This window comes from Cricetulus griseus, chromosome 8 (assembly GCF_003668045.3).
Source record: "Cricetulus griseus strain 17A/GY chromosome 8, alternate assembly CriGri-PICRH-1.0, whole genome shotgun sequence".
NCBI classification, from domain to species: domain Eukaryota; kingdom Metazoa; phylum Chordata; class Mammalia; order Rodentia; family Cricetidae; genus Cricetulus; species Cricetulus griseus.
The window spans coordinates 12,430,517-12,448,328 of NC_048601.1; the positions used below are offsets into that span (position 1 = coordinate 12,430,517).

At 38.4% G+C, this 17,812-nt stretch overlaps 1 protein-coding gene across 6 annotated transcripts in view; it reads right to left on the reverse strand.

The window, feature by feature from the left end:
- Window positions 1–17,812, reverse strand: part of Atf7ip (activating transcription factor 7 interacting protein) — a 77,532-nt gene that overhangs the window by 31,707 nt on the left and 28,013 nt on the right. For all 6 annotated transcript variants that reach the window (XM_027429905.2, XM_027429906.2, XM_027429904.2 and 3 more), the window contains exons 2-3: window positions 3,412–5,009; window positions 664–741 (exon numbers count right to left, since the gene is read on the reverse strand). In XM_027429905.2, the coding sequence (XP_027285706.1) occupies window positions 664–741; window positions 3,412–5,002 (1,669 nt within the window). In that variant the 5' untranslated portion in view covers window positions 5,003–5,009. The remainder of the gene's footprint in view (window positions 1–663; window positions 742–3,411; window positions 5,010–17,812) is intronic.

Genomic DNA, 17,812 nt, shown 5'->3' on the forward strand with positions numbered 1-17,812 from the left:
GATCTCTGTGAGTTTGAGGCCAGCATGATCTACAAAGCAAGTTCTAGGACAGCCAAGGCTAAACAGTGAAACCCTGTCTCGAAAAACAAAAAAATTAAAACACTAATATTCCACGCCTTTTATGGCCACATCGATTGTCTTTGATCTGTAAAATAATGTTCCAGATGAGGGGTAAAGAGGAGCTCAAAATATGCTATTCATTCAGTTTTATCATAGTAGTGGATAAAGAAATACAACCACATCTATCTATGCAATTATTTAATGCACTTCTATTTTACAACTTTTTGCTATAGACACAATAAACCAACACAAAGCCCTGGCTGACTAACCCTTTGCTAAGTCTACGGCATCAGTTCCAGCATTCCTTTACTATGAACCTACCTGTCACCTCTCAAGAGCAAGATAAATCCTCCTGCCCTAAACTTAAAAACAGTTTAATACACTTACTTGGTACCTTCAAGTGTAAGTCTAATCCTCCCTGTGAAACCATTACTATAAACACTTTGAAACACACAAAATAATACATTCAAAGGCCCTTGAACTGGTCATCAACAAGATCAGTGAATTGTGGTAACACTTAAAAAAGGTCGGGCAGAAATGGCAGCCGATCACAGAGGGCCAAGGCCACACTATGAGGCAGGTCAGGAGCCAGGATATGCTTACTTCTCACAGGTGGCCGCTCCTCATCTGGCACTCGCTCCTCTTCCTCAGCTTTGCTGTCCTTTTCAGTCCTTTCTACTTCTGTAAGGACAAATGTAGAGAAGGGAACTTCATTTATTTCTGTAGAATTAGTAGCAACTAATTATTCACATTTTTGGTAACCATTCAAACACCAAATAAACATTTTGCAAAATAAAGGAGAATACGAGAGCACAAACGGAAAAGACCAAGCTCACATTTAAATTATTCCTAATAAGCTCCACATGAAAAATAATAGATTTTAAAGCCAACAATTTTACTTAATTTTCTGTCACCAGTAACAACTATTATAAAGGATTCAGACCTCTTTACTTTCAATTATTAACACTAAGCCAGAGCCTGCAAGGTGGCTTAGAGGGTAAAAGCACATGCTAGTGAGCCTGACAACAAATTGCCAGGTCTGACATGGTTGAAGGAGAGAACTGACTCCCATGTTATCCTCTGACTTACACACACTCACCCACCAACTTGTAATAACAAATGCAGTAGTTAAGACTATTAAATAATGGTGACATACTGAATGTACTTGTAAATTCTATACAACTCAACTATCTCCTATGCTGAATGACTACTTTTCAGATCTACCTACTAGACACGTGGCACTCCAGACATGCATTGAGTTTTAGTATAGATCACAAGGATTGGAGTGTGTGCCACTGTGTCATAGAAGGAACTCTGCTAGGAAAAAATGTCAACAGATTCTTACTAGGAAGTAGGGTCCATATTCTTCAACTTTCTGTTCAAATGTTCTAGGGATTGAGCAAACTGCCCTTTGGGAAGATTTAGAGATTTATGTACCCTTTGCTACATAAGTAGTTTGAGGTTAGCCTAGGCTACATGAGACCATATCTCAAACTATTAATAAAACAAGTAGAAAAAATACTACTTTTATTAAAAATTGAAGAGCTAATGTGTCCTAGTACATCTGGAGACAAGCTGTTGCATGTTGCTAAGTGACACTTTCTCAGTGACTGGAGTCACACTCTAAGGAGACTAGAGTAGTATTAACCCCTTCTTCTGGGAAAGTTCAGACGCATCTCACCTTATTGTCTTACCTGTCTACTTCCTGGCTTACTTCAGTGAGCATCCTCATCATATACATTTTTTTTAGCTGATATCCCATCTCTTTCCTCACTTTCAGAACTGGATTTCCAGCCACATTTACAAAGCTAGCACCTTGTTTCTTCTCCTATTAAGGCTTCACCTTACTTGAATTTGGATTTCCACCTTGCTAGACTCCATCCTGGCTCTTCTCAAACATCAGGTAGAACAGTGTTCTCAACCTTCCTCATGCTGTGGTGACCCTCAACCATGACATTATTTTCATTGTTACTTCATAGCTGCAATTTTGCTACTGTTATGAATCATAATATAAATATCTGTGTTTTCTGATGATCTTAGGCGAACCCTGTGAAAGGGTCTTTAGCCCCCAAGGGGTCAAAACCCTGAGGTTGAGAACCAATGATGTGGAAGATAGTATTTGTACCTTTGTATTGCTCTCAAGCTTTGAAAATATCTGGAGAAGTTAGATTTTCTGCAGGCTACATTATCCTGGTGTATTTTGTAAGACTGAAAATCTCTATGTTTATTGGCCTTTTGTATTGCTTACATATGAATTACCTGTTACTTTCTGGGTTCCCCCCCCCCTATTGGGTATATTATTTCAAGTAGCCTGTAGGACTTTGTTTTGCTTTAAATATCCTTACAGATTCAATCCAAAGCAAGACTGGTTGGCAGACTGTGGCCTGTGGCCCTTCTGAGCTTTTTACCATGTAGCTGGGACCAAGGCAAGCCTGTTATTTAAATGTTGCAGGCAACAGTTCTCTCTGAACAGGGCAGCAGTAAGTGTCTGTGTCAGACTATATATTCTCTGGTCATTAAAGGTAGTATCTGTCAGGAAGATAGTAAGTGCCTTATTTGAGTTCTTTCTCAAAAGTTTTGAGGTTACCAGAACTCTAAGATCTGGTTACCTATCTTTTAGTGATCTTACTCTCCGTGTTGACAGACTAGAGCCAAGTTCATGGAAGCTAGAACTGTGAAAACTTAGCAACTTAATGAGAAGGCTGTACTTGAGAAGCACAAAGGTGTCAGACCAGGCTTGCCACACATAAGGGTAGGTTCTTTAAGTACAGCAGAGCTAGGAAGCTTTGTGTTTGGATGGATGGGCTTAGACATCGCTGACCCTGCCGGAAATGATACAGTTTTACATAAGTTCTTTTTATACAAGGATCTTGGATGATTATTTTGTGTTGAAAGAGGTTTCCTTGGGGCTAGAGAGATGATGGATGGCTTAATGCTGAATTTTCATTTGCTACTCTTGCAGAGGACCAAAGCTAGGTTTCCAGCACCCACATGGTAGGTCACAACTACCAGCTCTGGAGATTCAGCACTTGCTTCTGTCTCTGTAGCTGTTTACACACATGCTCACCTACACACATGCTCACCTACACACACGCTCACCTACACACACGCTCACCTACACACATGCTCACCTACACACACATGCTCACATACACACACATGCTCACATACACACATGCTCACCTACACACACATACCTTGAACTCCTTATTCCTCCCTCTTCTCCCCTTTTGCCATCACACCTAGCTGCATTTCTATAATATGTCATCCAAGGACCACTAATACCAACATTAAGTGAGCAGGTTCTATTAAACAGTTCATTAAAGTAAATAAAATCCATAATCAGCTAACCTGGAGAGCTCGTCTTATCTTGTGATATAACTTCAGACTCATCTTTTCCACATGAAATATCCTCTTCATCAGAGAGGACCAAAAAGGCTTCTTTTGGCAAATTCTCACTACTTTCTTGTTTTGATGGAGAGCCAAAAGAACCCTCCATTTTCTCTTCCAAATCTTGACTTGTCTCAACCGGAAGTAGGGAAGTCTTTGAAAAGCAAGTAAGTTCCTCCTCTTCCGCGGGTGCAAGTTTTTCCAGAATAGGAATGATCTCATCTGTTTCCATGGAGTCCGTGTTGTCTAAAACAGTCTCCTTCTTGTCTTCTGTGGCATTGTTGCTGACAGCTTCTACAAGTTCTGTAGGACTTTTGTGCTCATCCTTTTCACTTTGGTCAACTTCCATACTGCTGGAGATGGCTTCTTCTCCAAGAGCAAGCTCAGCAGTGGGCTCTTCCTCTACCTTCTTCGTATTTTCTGGAGGTAGATCAGAACAAATAATTGCACTATGTGTGTCTAGACTTTCTTCCTTCTCACCAACATTACCGTTAGTTTTCTCCTCCTCATCAAATGAGTCTTTACTTTGAATTTGGTCTAAGTTTTCATCGTCTTCATTTTTTTCTGAACAATCATCATTGTTATTGCTACTCTGCTCTGTCTTGTCAGTTTCAGGACTTGGTTCACAAACTGGCACAGAACTTGGCTTAAAGGTATCAGTGGCTGATTCCACAATCATCTCACCAGAAGCCAGTCTGCTACAGGCAGGACCACCAGAAGACTCATCACTAGAAGGCAGGGTATCAGAAGGCAAGTCACCAGAGGGGACAATATTATCAGAAGCTTCCCCAGAGGCCAGGTCACAAGATGTCGCCACACCAGCAACTGGTTCATCCGAAACTGTTTCACCTGAAACTGCTCCATCAGACAACAGTTCACCAGGCAGTGGTTCACTTGAAACTGCTTCATCAGACAGTGCTTCACCAGACAGTGTTTCACCAGAGGCAAGATCAGCAGAGGCAGGTTCTTCAGAAGCAGTATCTGCAGAGGTGGGATCACTATGGGTGGGATCATGGGAGGAGGAATCACTAGAGGGGGACTCCACACAGGGAGAGTCGCCAGTGGCTGGCACTCCAGCAGGCAGCTCTCCTGCGGTCAGATCACCAGAGGCTGGGGTAACAAAGGCTGGGGTGCCAGAGGCTGGGGTGCCAGAGGCTGGGGTGCCAGAGGCTGGCTCAGTGGCTGGTTTAGAAGCAAGCTCAGAAGTTACACTAGGAGACAAAGATTCACTGTTTGAATCCTCTTCTTGCTTGTTTTTTACACTAACGCTGGGGACACAAGGTGTTTCTTTCAACTCTGTTTTACTTTCTTCAGGCTCAAAACCAATTCCCTCAATGCCATTCACTTCTCTGTCTTGAGGACAATCTCTGTTTTGCAAAGGGGAAGTGGGCTCCAAATCTCCATTTTCATGGTTCCCATTTAAGAGCTTCGAGTCAGTTTTCAGCAGCTCTTCCTTCACCTTGTACACAGCTTCGAGCTGCTGACGGTCACTCACTCTCATTGTTTTTCGAGCCTTGAAGACTTTTTTCTGGGGTTCTTCTATACTATCCATTTTGAATCTTTAAACAAAAAGAAAGAAAAGGATTTTAATAATTGAGACAAAAGTCATTTAATTACAAGTTAACTGAAAATTACAGTGAACAGTTTAGATCATATAAGTTTAAAACAATGATAAATAAAATCTCAATCCTTGCTACGTCTTAGTTTTAGTATTTACTAGATTTACATAACATAAAAGTTGAAGGTGACACAGTGCACATCAGAACATCAGTTGCTAGGAAAATGAAGAGGAAAAGGTGCTAGTTTTTCTCTATACAGGAGCTAAAATTTCAGAGAAGCAGTTTCAGCTAAACAGTGGTGGTGCACACCTTTAATCCCAGCACTCAGGAGGCAGAGGCAGAAGCAGGCAGATCTCTTATGAGTTCGAGGCCAGCCTGGTCTACAGAGCGAGTTAAAAGACAGTCATGACTAACAGAGAAACCCTGTTGGGAGGGAGGGAGGGAGTAAAGGAGGAGAGAGAGAGAGAGAGAGAGAGAGAGAGAGAGAGAGAGAGAGAGAGAGAGAGAGAGAGAGAATGGATGGGGGGAATCCATGCTTCAGGAGCATGAAAAAGCACATGAAGGAAATGGGTGCTGGGATTCAAACCCAAGTCACCTTCCAAAGCAGAAAGTGCAGGTGCTGGACCACTGGGCCATTTTTTCCGGCTTGATTTGGAGGTTTGGAGAAAGCAGGAAATGACTAAATGGTAATAAAAATGTTCTAACATTCATTGTGGTGATAGTTACACAACTCTGAATCTACTGAAAACCCACTAATTATACATTTTTATAGATGAATTACATGATACAATTATATCTCAATAAATATAACAGAGTAAAAAATACATATATTGTAGTATGCCCTCTTTTTTGGTCAATTGTGTTAGAATCCTATCAAATCTGTTTACCAAAGAATGAACTTTTATCCTGTTTTGCATCTGCTATGTAGTTTTGTTGGTTTCTTCTCTAGTGTCTCTTTGACTTTTTGGATGGGTTTAATTTTGTCAGTCTTTGACACAATCAACTTGGGGAGAAAGGGTTTGTTCTGAAACACAGTTCAGCAGTATAGCCCATCATGAGGGGTTCAAGGCAGCAGGTGGAGAATGTGGTTGGTCACATTGCATCCACAGTCAGAAAACTATGGATTCTGGTGCACTCCTCACTTTTTCTTCATGAGACCAGGACCCAGCCCAGGGAAGGGAGGGACTCACAGTGAGTGGGTCTTATTACCTCATTAACCTAATCACCATAACCCACACACCAGCATATCCAAGACACCATACCTCAGGTGAGTCTAGATCTCAAGTGACAATGGAGACTCACCACTGTACCATCTTTTTCCTTACAGTTCAAGTTTAATCACGAATTTTCAATTAAATTTCATCTTTCATAATGTGTGCACAGAAAGCCATCAATTATTATAAGTATCTTTAACTGAATCTCATGTTTTTTTAAAGATTTATTTTTATGTGTATATACAACCTGACTATGTGCATCCCACGCATTCAAAGAATCCAGAAGCAGTGCAGGATCCCCTAGAACTTTGGTTATAGATAATTCTAAGCCACCATGTGAGTCCTGTGAAGCAAACACTGGTCCTAACTCTTAACTGCTAAGCTTCCCTTGACTCCCGCCCCCGACTCTCACAGTTTGATATGTCATATTATCACTTCTTTCTGCTAAAATATTTTCTAATTTCCATAGTTTGTTCTTCTTTTCTCTACAAATGACTGAGCAGTATATTTCTTTAATGGGCAATACTAATCATGAGGAGAAGATCATTATAAAATCCACATCCAAAAGCCAATCCAATGTTGATCATAAGCAAGTCAGGAAGCATCCTGATCTACACAGGGCCACAGATGTGCCTAACAGATGATTTTTCCTTAAAACTAGCGAGACCTGGTACCAGATTGTTACTGCTTAAACTGTAGTTTAAGTGGTTATCAGGATGGGCTCCACTGCAAATAACCAATGCCTTCAGACAACAAACGTGCACAGAATAAAACCACAAGCCAAAGAATTAGAAGAAGCTAGGAGACATGTCTGGAAAAAGGCTTCCTCAGGACCTTACAAGGAGATATGCCTTGACAACTTCTAGCCTGTAAAATTAAGACACTATATCTGAGTGTGTGTGTGTGTGTGTGTGTGTGTGTGTGTGTGTGTGTGTGTGTGTGTGTGTGTGTGTGTGATTTACCACATAAACCCATGGTGAGAGTAAATGAGGAATCACCGCAGTATATCCATTTGACAATATTCAGCATTAACTTATAATTAAAAATAAGACATTTAAAAACAAAAGGGAATGTGCTCATATAAAGGTTTTTAAATGAGATTTTAAAAATGAGAGAGGGAGAGAGGGGGCATTCCACATCAGCATGTCTGTACTTGGCATGTGAGGTCCTGGATATGGCCCTCAGCACCATCAAAAAGAGAGTGGAGCATTGCAGCTGCAGCAAAGACAGACGGGAGAGGGAGTGGGAGAGGAAAATCGAGGGCAACCACAGTGGAATAAACTGATGTACATGTGCTCCTGCGCGCATGTGCAAGCGCTCACGCTTGTGCGCACATACACACACTTAATGAGATATTTGCTGCCCAGTGTCACCCAATCAAGAATGAGGCTCTACTCCTTTAAACTCCACAAAACCACCTAAATTACGCTATATCAAACCAGATTTTAACACTCTCACTAATGTAACTTATCTACAAGAGTAAGTCAACCGAAGTCTTTAGTAACAAATGTCCTTGAACTATTTGTCAGAGACCGATACGGCTCTAAAGGATATAGAACTCTGTCAAAGAATGTCTAGATTGTGTTACGTTCTACATTCATTTTCTGAATTTAATCATTTAAACATTTATTAGTTTTATTTAAGTTAAAGAACTCCTTAGAAAAATTATCTTTCAATTCTACAGGAATCTTCAAACAAAATCACCATTGGCGCTATTTTAAGAGTCTAGAATTTAAACCAAGTTTCTCCTTCCTTATCCACTTCACAGTCCTGTTACACATACATTTTCTGCATAGAACATACAGAATTGTTGGCCTCCTTTTTGGTGCGAGTTAGAGCCCAAGGCTTGCTTCTGCAAGCCAATGAACTCTAGCTATCCCAGACAATACAAGCCTGGTCCTCACCTTGTTGACTATAAACACACTCAATGGGATTTGGTTACCCGTTAAATATGTTCAAATACTCAACTGCCATTCCTTTAGACTTTGAAATACCCACTTTCAGATATTCTATGCATAACCAAGTTATCATTACTTACATTAAAATTAAACATTTTAAGAAACGTCAAGAGTTTTTCATAATGCAAGTAAGAGCTGAACACTGCGGAGAGTTGTGAGTGTGTGCCCCACTCCTCCCAGGTAGTAAGCTGAACCGAATGTAAGGCAGGTGGCCCAACATTCCAGTCTCTTTTCAAGCACCTTAAAAGGAAGTGTATCTACCATACAGGCTTTGCTGACAATTAAATGATTTGGCTAATTAATAACATTAATTAATTAATTAAGCTAGGCAAAGTGGAATACTTTGGTAATCCTAGCACATGGGAGGCCGAGGCAGGAGGATCACCACAAGTCTGAGGCCAGCATGAGGTACACAGTCAGCTCCTCTCCAACCTTGGCTACAGAGTGAGGTTTCACCAGAGTGAGACTCCACCAACACAAAACTAAAAGCACTTAGAATGTACCAAGTGCTCAACATCATTATCCTTGCTGGTCTATTTATGCTGAGCATTTTTATCATCTGAGACAAATTAAATAGCATTGGTGTGGGGGGGGGGGGGGTTGAAAATTCAGTGCAAATAACAGTAATAAAATGTCTCCACCAGAGGGCCTAGGCCCTCCTCCAAATGATATAACAGACTTTGATGGTCCCCATGGAGGGCCTCACTATCCCTGGGGAGGAAGTGGTGGTGGGTTGGGGAGTCTTGGTGGGGAACATGGGAGGATGGGAGGATGAGGGAATGGGGAGATGGGTATGTAAATATGAGAGCCTCTAAAATTAAAAAAAAAAAAAGTCTCCACCAAAAGAGCCACTAACTTCACTAACTTCAGTAATACTAACCGACAATGTTGCCAGAAGACAATAGGTAACTACCTTCCTTACCCACAAGGGAGCACACTACAGCCATTTACAGAATTTTCATAGTTGAGTCCAGCCATATCCGTGCAAGCCAATCAGCAATCTGCTTTGAGAAATCTATTTTGCATAAGCAAAGCTCAGTAGGAACAATATACTACATGAGAGAAAGCATGTTCAGTGCAAACAAGGCTCCATGCTGTATGAGCAGAAGGTCTTCGTGAAGCCCACTGTGAGCACTGTCATCTGGACAGTCTGGAAAATAAACGCTCCTCTTGATGGCAGCCACACTAGCCACAGAACAACTGCAACTCATTTACAGAAAAACTGTTTCTATTTCACGGCAGATATTGAAACAACTGCGTGATGTGATAGATTAGTTTCTTTAATGAAAAAGAAGAGTTTAAAAACAGAATATTTTAAGCCCTTGCTTTACATATTCAGATACAAGAACTCTGGAGAAATGTTAACAACATTTTTCTATAGAAATCTGCATGTAAATAGCCAGAGAAATATGTCTCTATGGCTTGTAATTTCTTCTCAATTTTTGATAAGTTCTTTTCAAGGAGAGACTGATGAGCCTCTTCTTTAAGTGAGAAGTTTTTTTTTTTTTCTGTGTTCCGCTACCCTCCACCCACTCTTTCATTGTCTTTCTAATAACAACAGAGCAAGATCAGAGCCATGAAACAAAGGGAAGCTGTTTTATCTTAGCTTATAATCTTCCTGCTCAAAAACTCAAGAATGTAAATGGTTGTTCAGGAGCTACATACAAATTCAGCCAATCAGCAGCCAGCATTCTGATTTCTGCCCAGCAACAGGAGACAGACAATAAGGTCAGAGAAGCATAGCTAATAAAGCCCGATCTGAAATACTGCAATGTGGCTCTTTGTCTGAAATAATAATCTAGAACACAGATTTCATGTCTTAAATCCATGGTATGTATTAAATATATAACACACATAAGTAAGTGAATAAGATTTACATCTTTTATGCTACTTTTTCATGTCCTAGTCAATGATCATAAATGCTTCTAAAATATAACTTCTTCCGATCTTAGAAATCAGGTAAACAGCAGGGACAACACATAAAATGTCCTTTCTACACAATGACTTAGAACCTATAAAATTCAAATATATTTTCTTTTAGATTAATAGTTTTGTATTTATAAAACTTATAAATAAAACCCATCAAAATATTAAATCCAAATAATTAAAATGATTTCTCATGCCACGACACATTTCCAAATCTAAAACCCAACAGTATTCTGGACTGTGGGCAGGGTGGCAAGTGCTGTGTTATCTACTGCATGAAAATGACTCAGCATACAAAAATCACAAAATCAAAATGTCTTATTCTCGGTGATTTAAGTGGTAGAAATATAAGCACAATTAACTGCCTTTCACAGTAGTTACAAAAAGACCACATAAGCTCAGCTTTTGAAGCAATAAAATGTGTGGATTATAAAGTAATTCTATAGGGTTTTTTATTAAATATTAAAAATAGAAAATCTGTGATCAGTTTCTTGTTTCCCTCAAATTCACTACCTATCAGCTAATCATCATTTCCCCTTTCCTTACTGGTTAACCTTGCAATTTTTCAAACATACCCAAGAGGGAGCTTACTGCAGACGTAATTTTAGTTTATATAATCTCCCCATAAGAGAAATAAATCAACAGCTGCTTCAGTGATTCAGTCCTGTGAGGGAACTGAAATTCACTCTCCGATTGGCTCAAAGCCTTAGCCACCTAAAGCCAATCAGAGAAAAGTATCCCAAACCTTACCCAGCAACAAGGGAAGCAGATTTGGACAAGTGTTCTACAAAGAATTACAGGCACTGTGAAAGTCAAGGGGGACAATAAAACTGAAACCTATTGCAACTATAACCTCAAGTGCTTTATTTGAGTAAACCATAGCACTGCTTGGTTTTTGAGTGTTTTTTCCTCCATTTTATTTCAACTAGGGTCTAGACAGTATGTAATGTCTTCTAAAAACAGTCATAAACAAATACAGAATTTCCATGCTAATTCAAACTAATATTATCTAATAAAGGATACATAAAAATAAAATCCACACAAAAAAACTCAGACTATGAAGCAAAATCACCTGTGACAAACAATTCAATCATGCCCAGGCTGCTAAGAACATTATTAATATTTTTCCAAATAATCAGACGCTGAAAGTCACGGGGTTTTTAGAATTATTTTTTTTATTTATGTGTATGTGTTTGTGCCTGTGTGTTTGCTACATGTGTGCAGATGCTGCCAGAAGCCAGAAGAGGGCGTCAGATGCCCACCCTTGAGCTTGAGTTATAGGCTCCTGGAAACTGAGCTCTCGCTCTTAACCACTGATTGAGCCGTCTCATCAGCCCCTGAAAATGTTTTCTTCGATTTTTTTCCTTAGATGGCTTAACAAAATCAACTCAACAGGCCTGACTATTAAAGGCTGACTCCTAGATGGCATTTTACTCATGACCTATGATTTCTAACCTATTTGCCAGTAAAAGGCTGTTGTCTTCCTCACTGGTCCCTAACCCCTTAGAAGGGCAGCTCATTTATAACCTGGATGTAATGAAGCCTGTAATCACAGCACTAGACAGAGGAGGGGAAGATGCTGAGAGACTGTCTTCAAAAACGCAAAAACAAAAACAAATCAAGTTGGGTTGGTGTGGTGGTACACGCCTTTAATCCCAGCCCTCCAGAGGCAGAGACTGGTGAGAGTCTCTGAGTTCCAGGACAGTTTGGGCTATAGAGAGCTCCAAGAACCAGGGCTACAAAAAGAGATGTCTCAACACCAAAGCAGGGGACATCAAAGTAACGCAACCAGGGAAGTTGCCACTGATCTTGTTGACCTATTGGGCCCCTGGGACCCAGAAAGGAAGGAGAGAACGTTTCCCACAAGTTGTCTGTCCTCTGACCTCTGTTCATGTAGCATGAACCCACAACTGCACACCAAATAAAATATAGATATGTAAATATAAACTAGACAAAACTTTCATTTCTCAGTTGAGAGCATTGAATTTTGCAATGCTTGAAAACTTGCAGTATTTATTGATGAAAACAGGACCATAACGAAAATCAGTACTATACAATAATACTAACAGTACTATACAATACTAACAACCCTTCCCACTGAACATTTTTTAATCTTAAAAACAAGTTGATGTCTTGTCATTTTTTTAAAATCCATTATCTTTATGTAACTTTCGCCTAATCCCTTTTATTGGATCATACTTCTAACATTTAAAAAAATAAAAAGGGCTAGAAAAAGGGCTCAGTGGCTAAGAATACTGGTTGCTCTTCCAAAGGACCCAGGTTCAATTCCCAGCACCTACCACCATACTAATTCACAATTTTCTGTAACTCCAAGGGAACCAACACCCTCTGTGCACCAGGAACACATGGACTGCAGGCAAAACACACATATACATATAATAAATACATTTTTAAAAACTATGAAGAAACTGAGTGTTAGTTCATACTTTATTTTAGGGAGTTTAAATTAAGAACTTGCTGTTAGTTTTGCTTTTGAGAAAGGTAGTACATGTAAAATAGCACCAACGCTGATCTCCACATACTCAAATAAGCCTTCCCTTCTTTTTTCCTTATCCTAAATAGGGCAAGATTCTACAACATATTTATCCCAGAAGACAACAGCGCTTTGCAGGAAACACTAGATAAGAGCAAAGCAAGTAGCACTGAGGACTAAGATCTAACAGTCTTTTACCTAAACTGTCTTTTATTGGGACAACCAGGAAGTCTGAAATGAAACAAATGTTCTCTGAGCCTCATGAAAACCTTACACGTAACTAACCCTGGCAAATTTCCTGAGCTGCACTTATTTAACTTCCTATGGCTTTATCACCTGTATTCAAAGCATCATGCTACCATTTACTCTTCCACCACTATTTTAAAAATAAACATTGTTCAATTCTAATACTTACATTTATATTGTTTAATGAAACACTTAAGTATATGTCATATCTCTAGTATAACATTTTTAGTATAAGGCACATTTTATTAATCCAAAACTTTGATATCAGAAAACATCTTAAAAACGTCAATGCTATAATGTGCTTCTGAAGCCATTCACAAAACAATGGAAAACAGAATGTAATTAATGAACACATACCATTGTGTGTGTTTGGAACATAATAAACATCAACTAAAGAAAAATACACGCGTAAAAATGACACCTATTCTCTTGGAAAACAAAGGTAGCAATCTAGAACATTCTAAGAGCTAAGCTAGCATGCTCACATATTTACACCTAAGAATAAAATGCACCACTTACACAATGTCTGAGCATCAAAGGAAACCACCTTTAGACTCACACCTGACAGGAGGCATTTTCCAGCCTTAAAAAAGCTTGCATGAACAGTGTGATTTCCTATTTCAAGTTCCTTTTCAGAGAAATCTACACTTACTACTACACATGACGGAAAGCCTCTCTGAAATAATAAGCATGCCCAAAGGAGCCCCTTGCAGCCATCTTATCAGTTCTTTGACAGAAACAGAAACTAAATTACAATTTGCATAGTCACTGTGGTTGGCTAATGAAAGCAGGGCCATGTAACCAATCAGGAAGTTAGAACTTGGGCAAGCATAAGAGGAGAAAATTTAAATCCACCTGGCAACAGCCTAAAAATAGAAACAACATGCAAGCATGACTCCTAGAACAGATGTGAGCCTGGCAGCAAAAACTGCAGGCTGAGATACCTTATGTTCTTGAAGAGTCTTACATTTTAAAACCTAATATTAATGTGACAACTTTTCTTAAACCAGTTACAGAAAAATGAATGTTATCACTACCAAGTAACATTCCACTGTCTGTATTACTTTATTTATGTACACGTGTGCTTTCATGTGCATGGGTGTACACTCACATATTTGTTTTCCCTTTTCCAGAACAATGAGACACTTGAATTACAGTTCTAATAAATTCTAAACTTTCAAAAAAAATCTAAATATCTGAGTAACACTGCATGTTTCTAGCACTTTTGTGGAAGTATTTGAGAATGTGATTTGCTTTTTAAAAGCCCGTCTGCTGTGTACTAAAAACACAAACAATTGAATAAAAGCAGACCTCTAAATAAGATAAGGATTTGCCTTTTTCATTTTTTTAAACAGTAACTTCTAGTGATAGTGTATCTTATATACACTAGGCATCAATAATTATTTTTTCAACAAAGTTAATTACTAGCAATGAGGGGAAATTTTATCTTACTGTTCATGGCAAACAGAATATATTCAAACATAAATAACCTGTACAAAATTTCTGTTTCTAATTCTTCAATTGGTTTCTTGTAGGATGGAGATGTTGTTTAAAAGTTCTCCGTTGTCCAGATGGAGACGCATTTCTTCACTCTGACCTTGCAACCTAATGGTTCTTAGCATGAGTGTTCCTTTTTCTCTGTATATTATTACACATTTACTCCAGAGACAATTCTCATTCCTAACATGACAATCTGCAGTCTAATGTAACAGCTATGAAAGAATATTATAAAGGCAAAGGATCTGGCTCAGAAGAAAGAGGGCTCACCAAGCATGCACGGGGGGGGGGGGGGGGGGGGGGGGGGGGGGGGGGGCATACAGAAGATAATGAAAAAATTACAAAATGGGAAGAAAGAAAAGGCCAAAGTAAGGCAAAACAAAAAGCAAAGAGAACACTCCAGTTGTGTTTTAACTTAAGTTATAGCTGCTGAAATCAAAGGCTGGCTAACTTGTCAGGTTCTGTTAAATCAATCACTTGTCTTAGGTGGTTTTCTCTTTTGTCTGTTTCTGATTTTGTTCTGGTGGTGGTGGGGATCAAACACAGACCATTTTAAAAGTAAAAGCTCCAGTAAACACATAATGAAGGTTAAACCCACCTTCTTATTAATAACACAATAGCTAAATTTTAAAATGGAGTTTCATCTAGCATATAATTACTCTTATATTAAACGGTTTACTTAAACTATAAAGTTATTTTTAATGTTATAATTTTATTTGCTGATATCTTAATAAAAAGGATTAAAATAAAATCATGAAATTGTATCGACATTATTCTCATCACAAAAGCAAGCAGTATAAGTACAACTAATTAGAGGGTTTTTCCTCACTCATGCTAATTTTAATAAGGCACTACTAATACAAAAGTTTCCTTGATAAATCTATATCATTAATATGACTTTATATACAAGCCTTTATATTTCTATTTCCTTTGACTGTATTAAGCTTGTAGTTAAGCTTGTTTTTCACTTTTTTTTTTTTAACTTATTTTTGGTCAGTTTTACTTTGAGAAAACCAAGAAAGCATGGAATCTCATTATTCAAAACAGCCAAACAATTTGTAACTCCAGCTTCAGATGCTCCAATTGGTCTATACTAGCTCCCATACTCACATGCACACACCCACATGGACAGACAATTACAAAACACATGTTTCTCATCTTTTAAGAGACCAACTTTACGGAGCTGGAGAGATGGACTGACTGGTGGTTCTTGCAAGGACCTGACTTTGGTTCCCAGCACCTACATCTCTCAACTCACAACTGATGCTAACTCGAGCTCCATAGGATCCAAAGCCTATTCCAGGCTCCAAATACACCCACAAGCATACACAAACAGACACTCGAGTGCATGCACACACACAAATAAAAATAAAATCCTTTAAAAAATGACTTCAAATGTTTAACTACAGACATGAACTTACAAAACCTTTATTGTCTTCCTGATAAGCTTAATTTTTATAAGCCAGAGTCCTAAAGACTACATTTAAAAAAATCTTTAAACCCACACACTCAAAAAGAATATGACTTTCCTTCCAATCCCATTTTAAATTGCACTTCTGCTCATAACCCTATTTATAATTCAGTCAGACAAAGACTTCACAAGTAGTTGCTAAGCAACAGCAGCATGCTCGGTTTGGGCCTATTGGAAATCTGGCTGTCTGCCACATTAAAGGATTTAAGTGAGCCTAGAGCCTCCAGAATTTAAAAAACCAGACAAGGAGAAGGAAAAGAAGAAAGAGGAACAGAAAGAGACAGAAAGGGAAGAGGAAGAGGTGGAGAAATGAGGAGGAGAAATAGAGAAAGGAACAAAAAACTCCCAACGATAGATATACAGTAAAATCTACAAGCCAAGCATCTAGCACCATATTCGGGTATTTCTGAAAACTTACAATCACAAGCTCCTCTTCTAGCAAACAAAGCAACTGCAACAGCTCAGTAGCCTCAGTGAGCACACTCGCGAGAACAACGTATGGGACTGCGATTACATCAGACCTTTAAGGACTGGAGAAAACCAACTACAATGCCCTCAAACTTCTCTATATATCTGGCCAGCAATTAAAGGATAATGCTTCCACACTAAACCACACTATTTTTCTCTTTTAACACTGAAACAATTTAAATTTAGGAAATGTAGTACCAACCCCAAACAATTACTAACTACAGCTGCCATTTCTAAATAAAACCGAGAAGGCATTGAATGTTTCAACATTCATTCATTTATATAAATTAACACTGATAAGAATGAAACTTAGCAACATCAAGATCATTCCTTAAGCAAACAAGGATCATTTCAACCAGGAATCTTCCTACTTGCAGCAGCAGGACTAGTGTGGCGATATATTCACTACTGTAGAAACCCTAACTCATCAGTAAGAGCTCAAATGCCTGAAGGTATACTAAGGGAAACATCAAGCAAAAGTACATTTGCATACATAAAAACATTTATAAGGATTTTTAAAAGTGTGAAATATTATTTAGTACATGACTCAATGTAGAAAATACATCAACTTCCTTTAAAAAAAAAAACTATCAGAAGAAATTCTAGTTAAAGCTTCACCTATATAATTTTTGTATAACAAATTTTAAGATTAATATGTAAAACAAAAAAGTGCTTTATAAAAATTGGGGAAATTTTAAGAATTAAAAATAAGTCTTCCAACCAAATACAAATGCTTATGACTAATAATTATTGCTTAAAAATAAAAGTACAAAAGAATAATTATCTAAAACATAAACAAGGACATAGCTTCTTAAATAAGTGACTAGAAATAACCAAATTAGATATGAGTACAATACCAAACAGGTTGCTTATAAAACAATAGACAATCCAATGGTATAGAATGAAAATTAAACAAAAATTCTGAGGACCACTTGGAAAAGGGAAATAGCTACAAATGACTCAGAAAAAATAAACATAAACGGAAAATTCAAGTAAGAAAATACTTCAGTTTTACTACTGCAAATTACTTGTGATTAGCATTGATATACAGAAGCTGTATCACACCGTGTTAGAAGAATCAATCAGTATCACGGATGAGGGCAAATAGGCATTAACCCTGCCACTCTGATCTCAGGTGCTCTGATCTCTCCATCTTAGGATATGCCCAACTGTAAAGGGTAACATAACAGAATAAATACACAGCTACACTGTAAAAAACAAAAAGGGGGGGGGACCACTAAGAAAACAGTTTTCAAAAATAATGGAGCATCTTAACCAACAGTTTTTTCAAATGTAGTTAATATTTTTAAAAGGGCATGATGAAACCTCTGAGAAGTTCTGTGTCAAAAACTGCATTGCAAGGGGCCCAAGAGATAGCTCAGCAGTTAAGAGCTCTGGCTGCTCTTCCAGAGGACCCAGGTTCAATTCCCAGCACCCACAACTGTCTGTAACTCTAGATCCAGGTGATCTGAAATTTTTGCACCAGTATTCTTAAAATAAGATTATTTTTTGTTTTGTTTTGTTTTTTG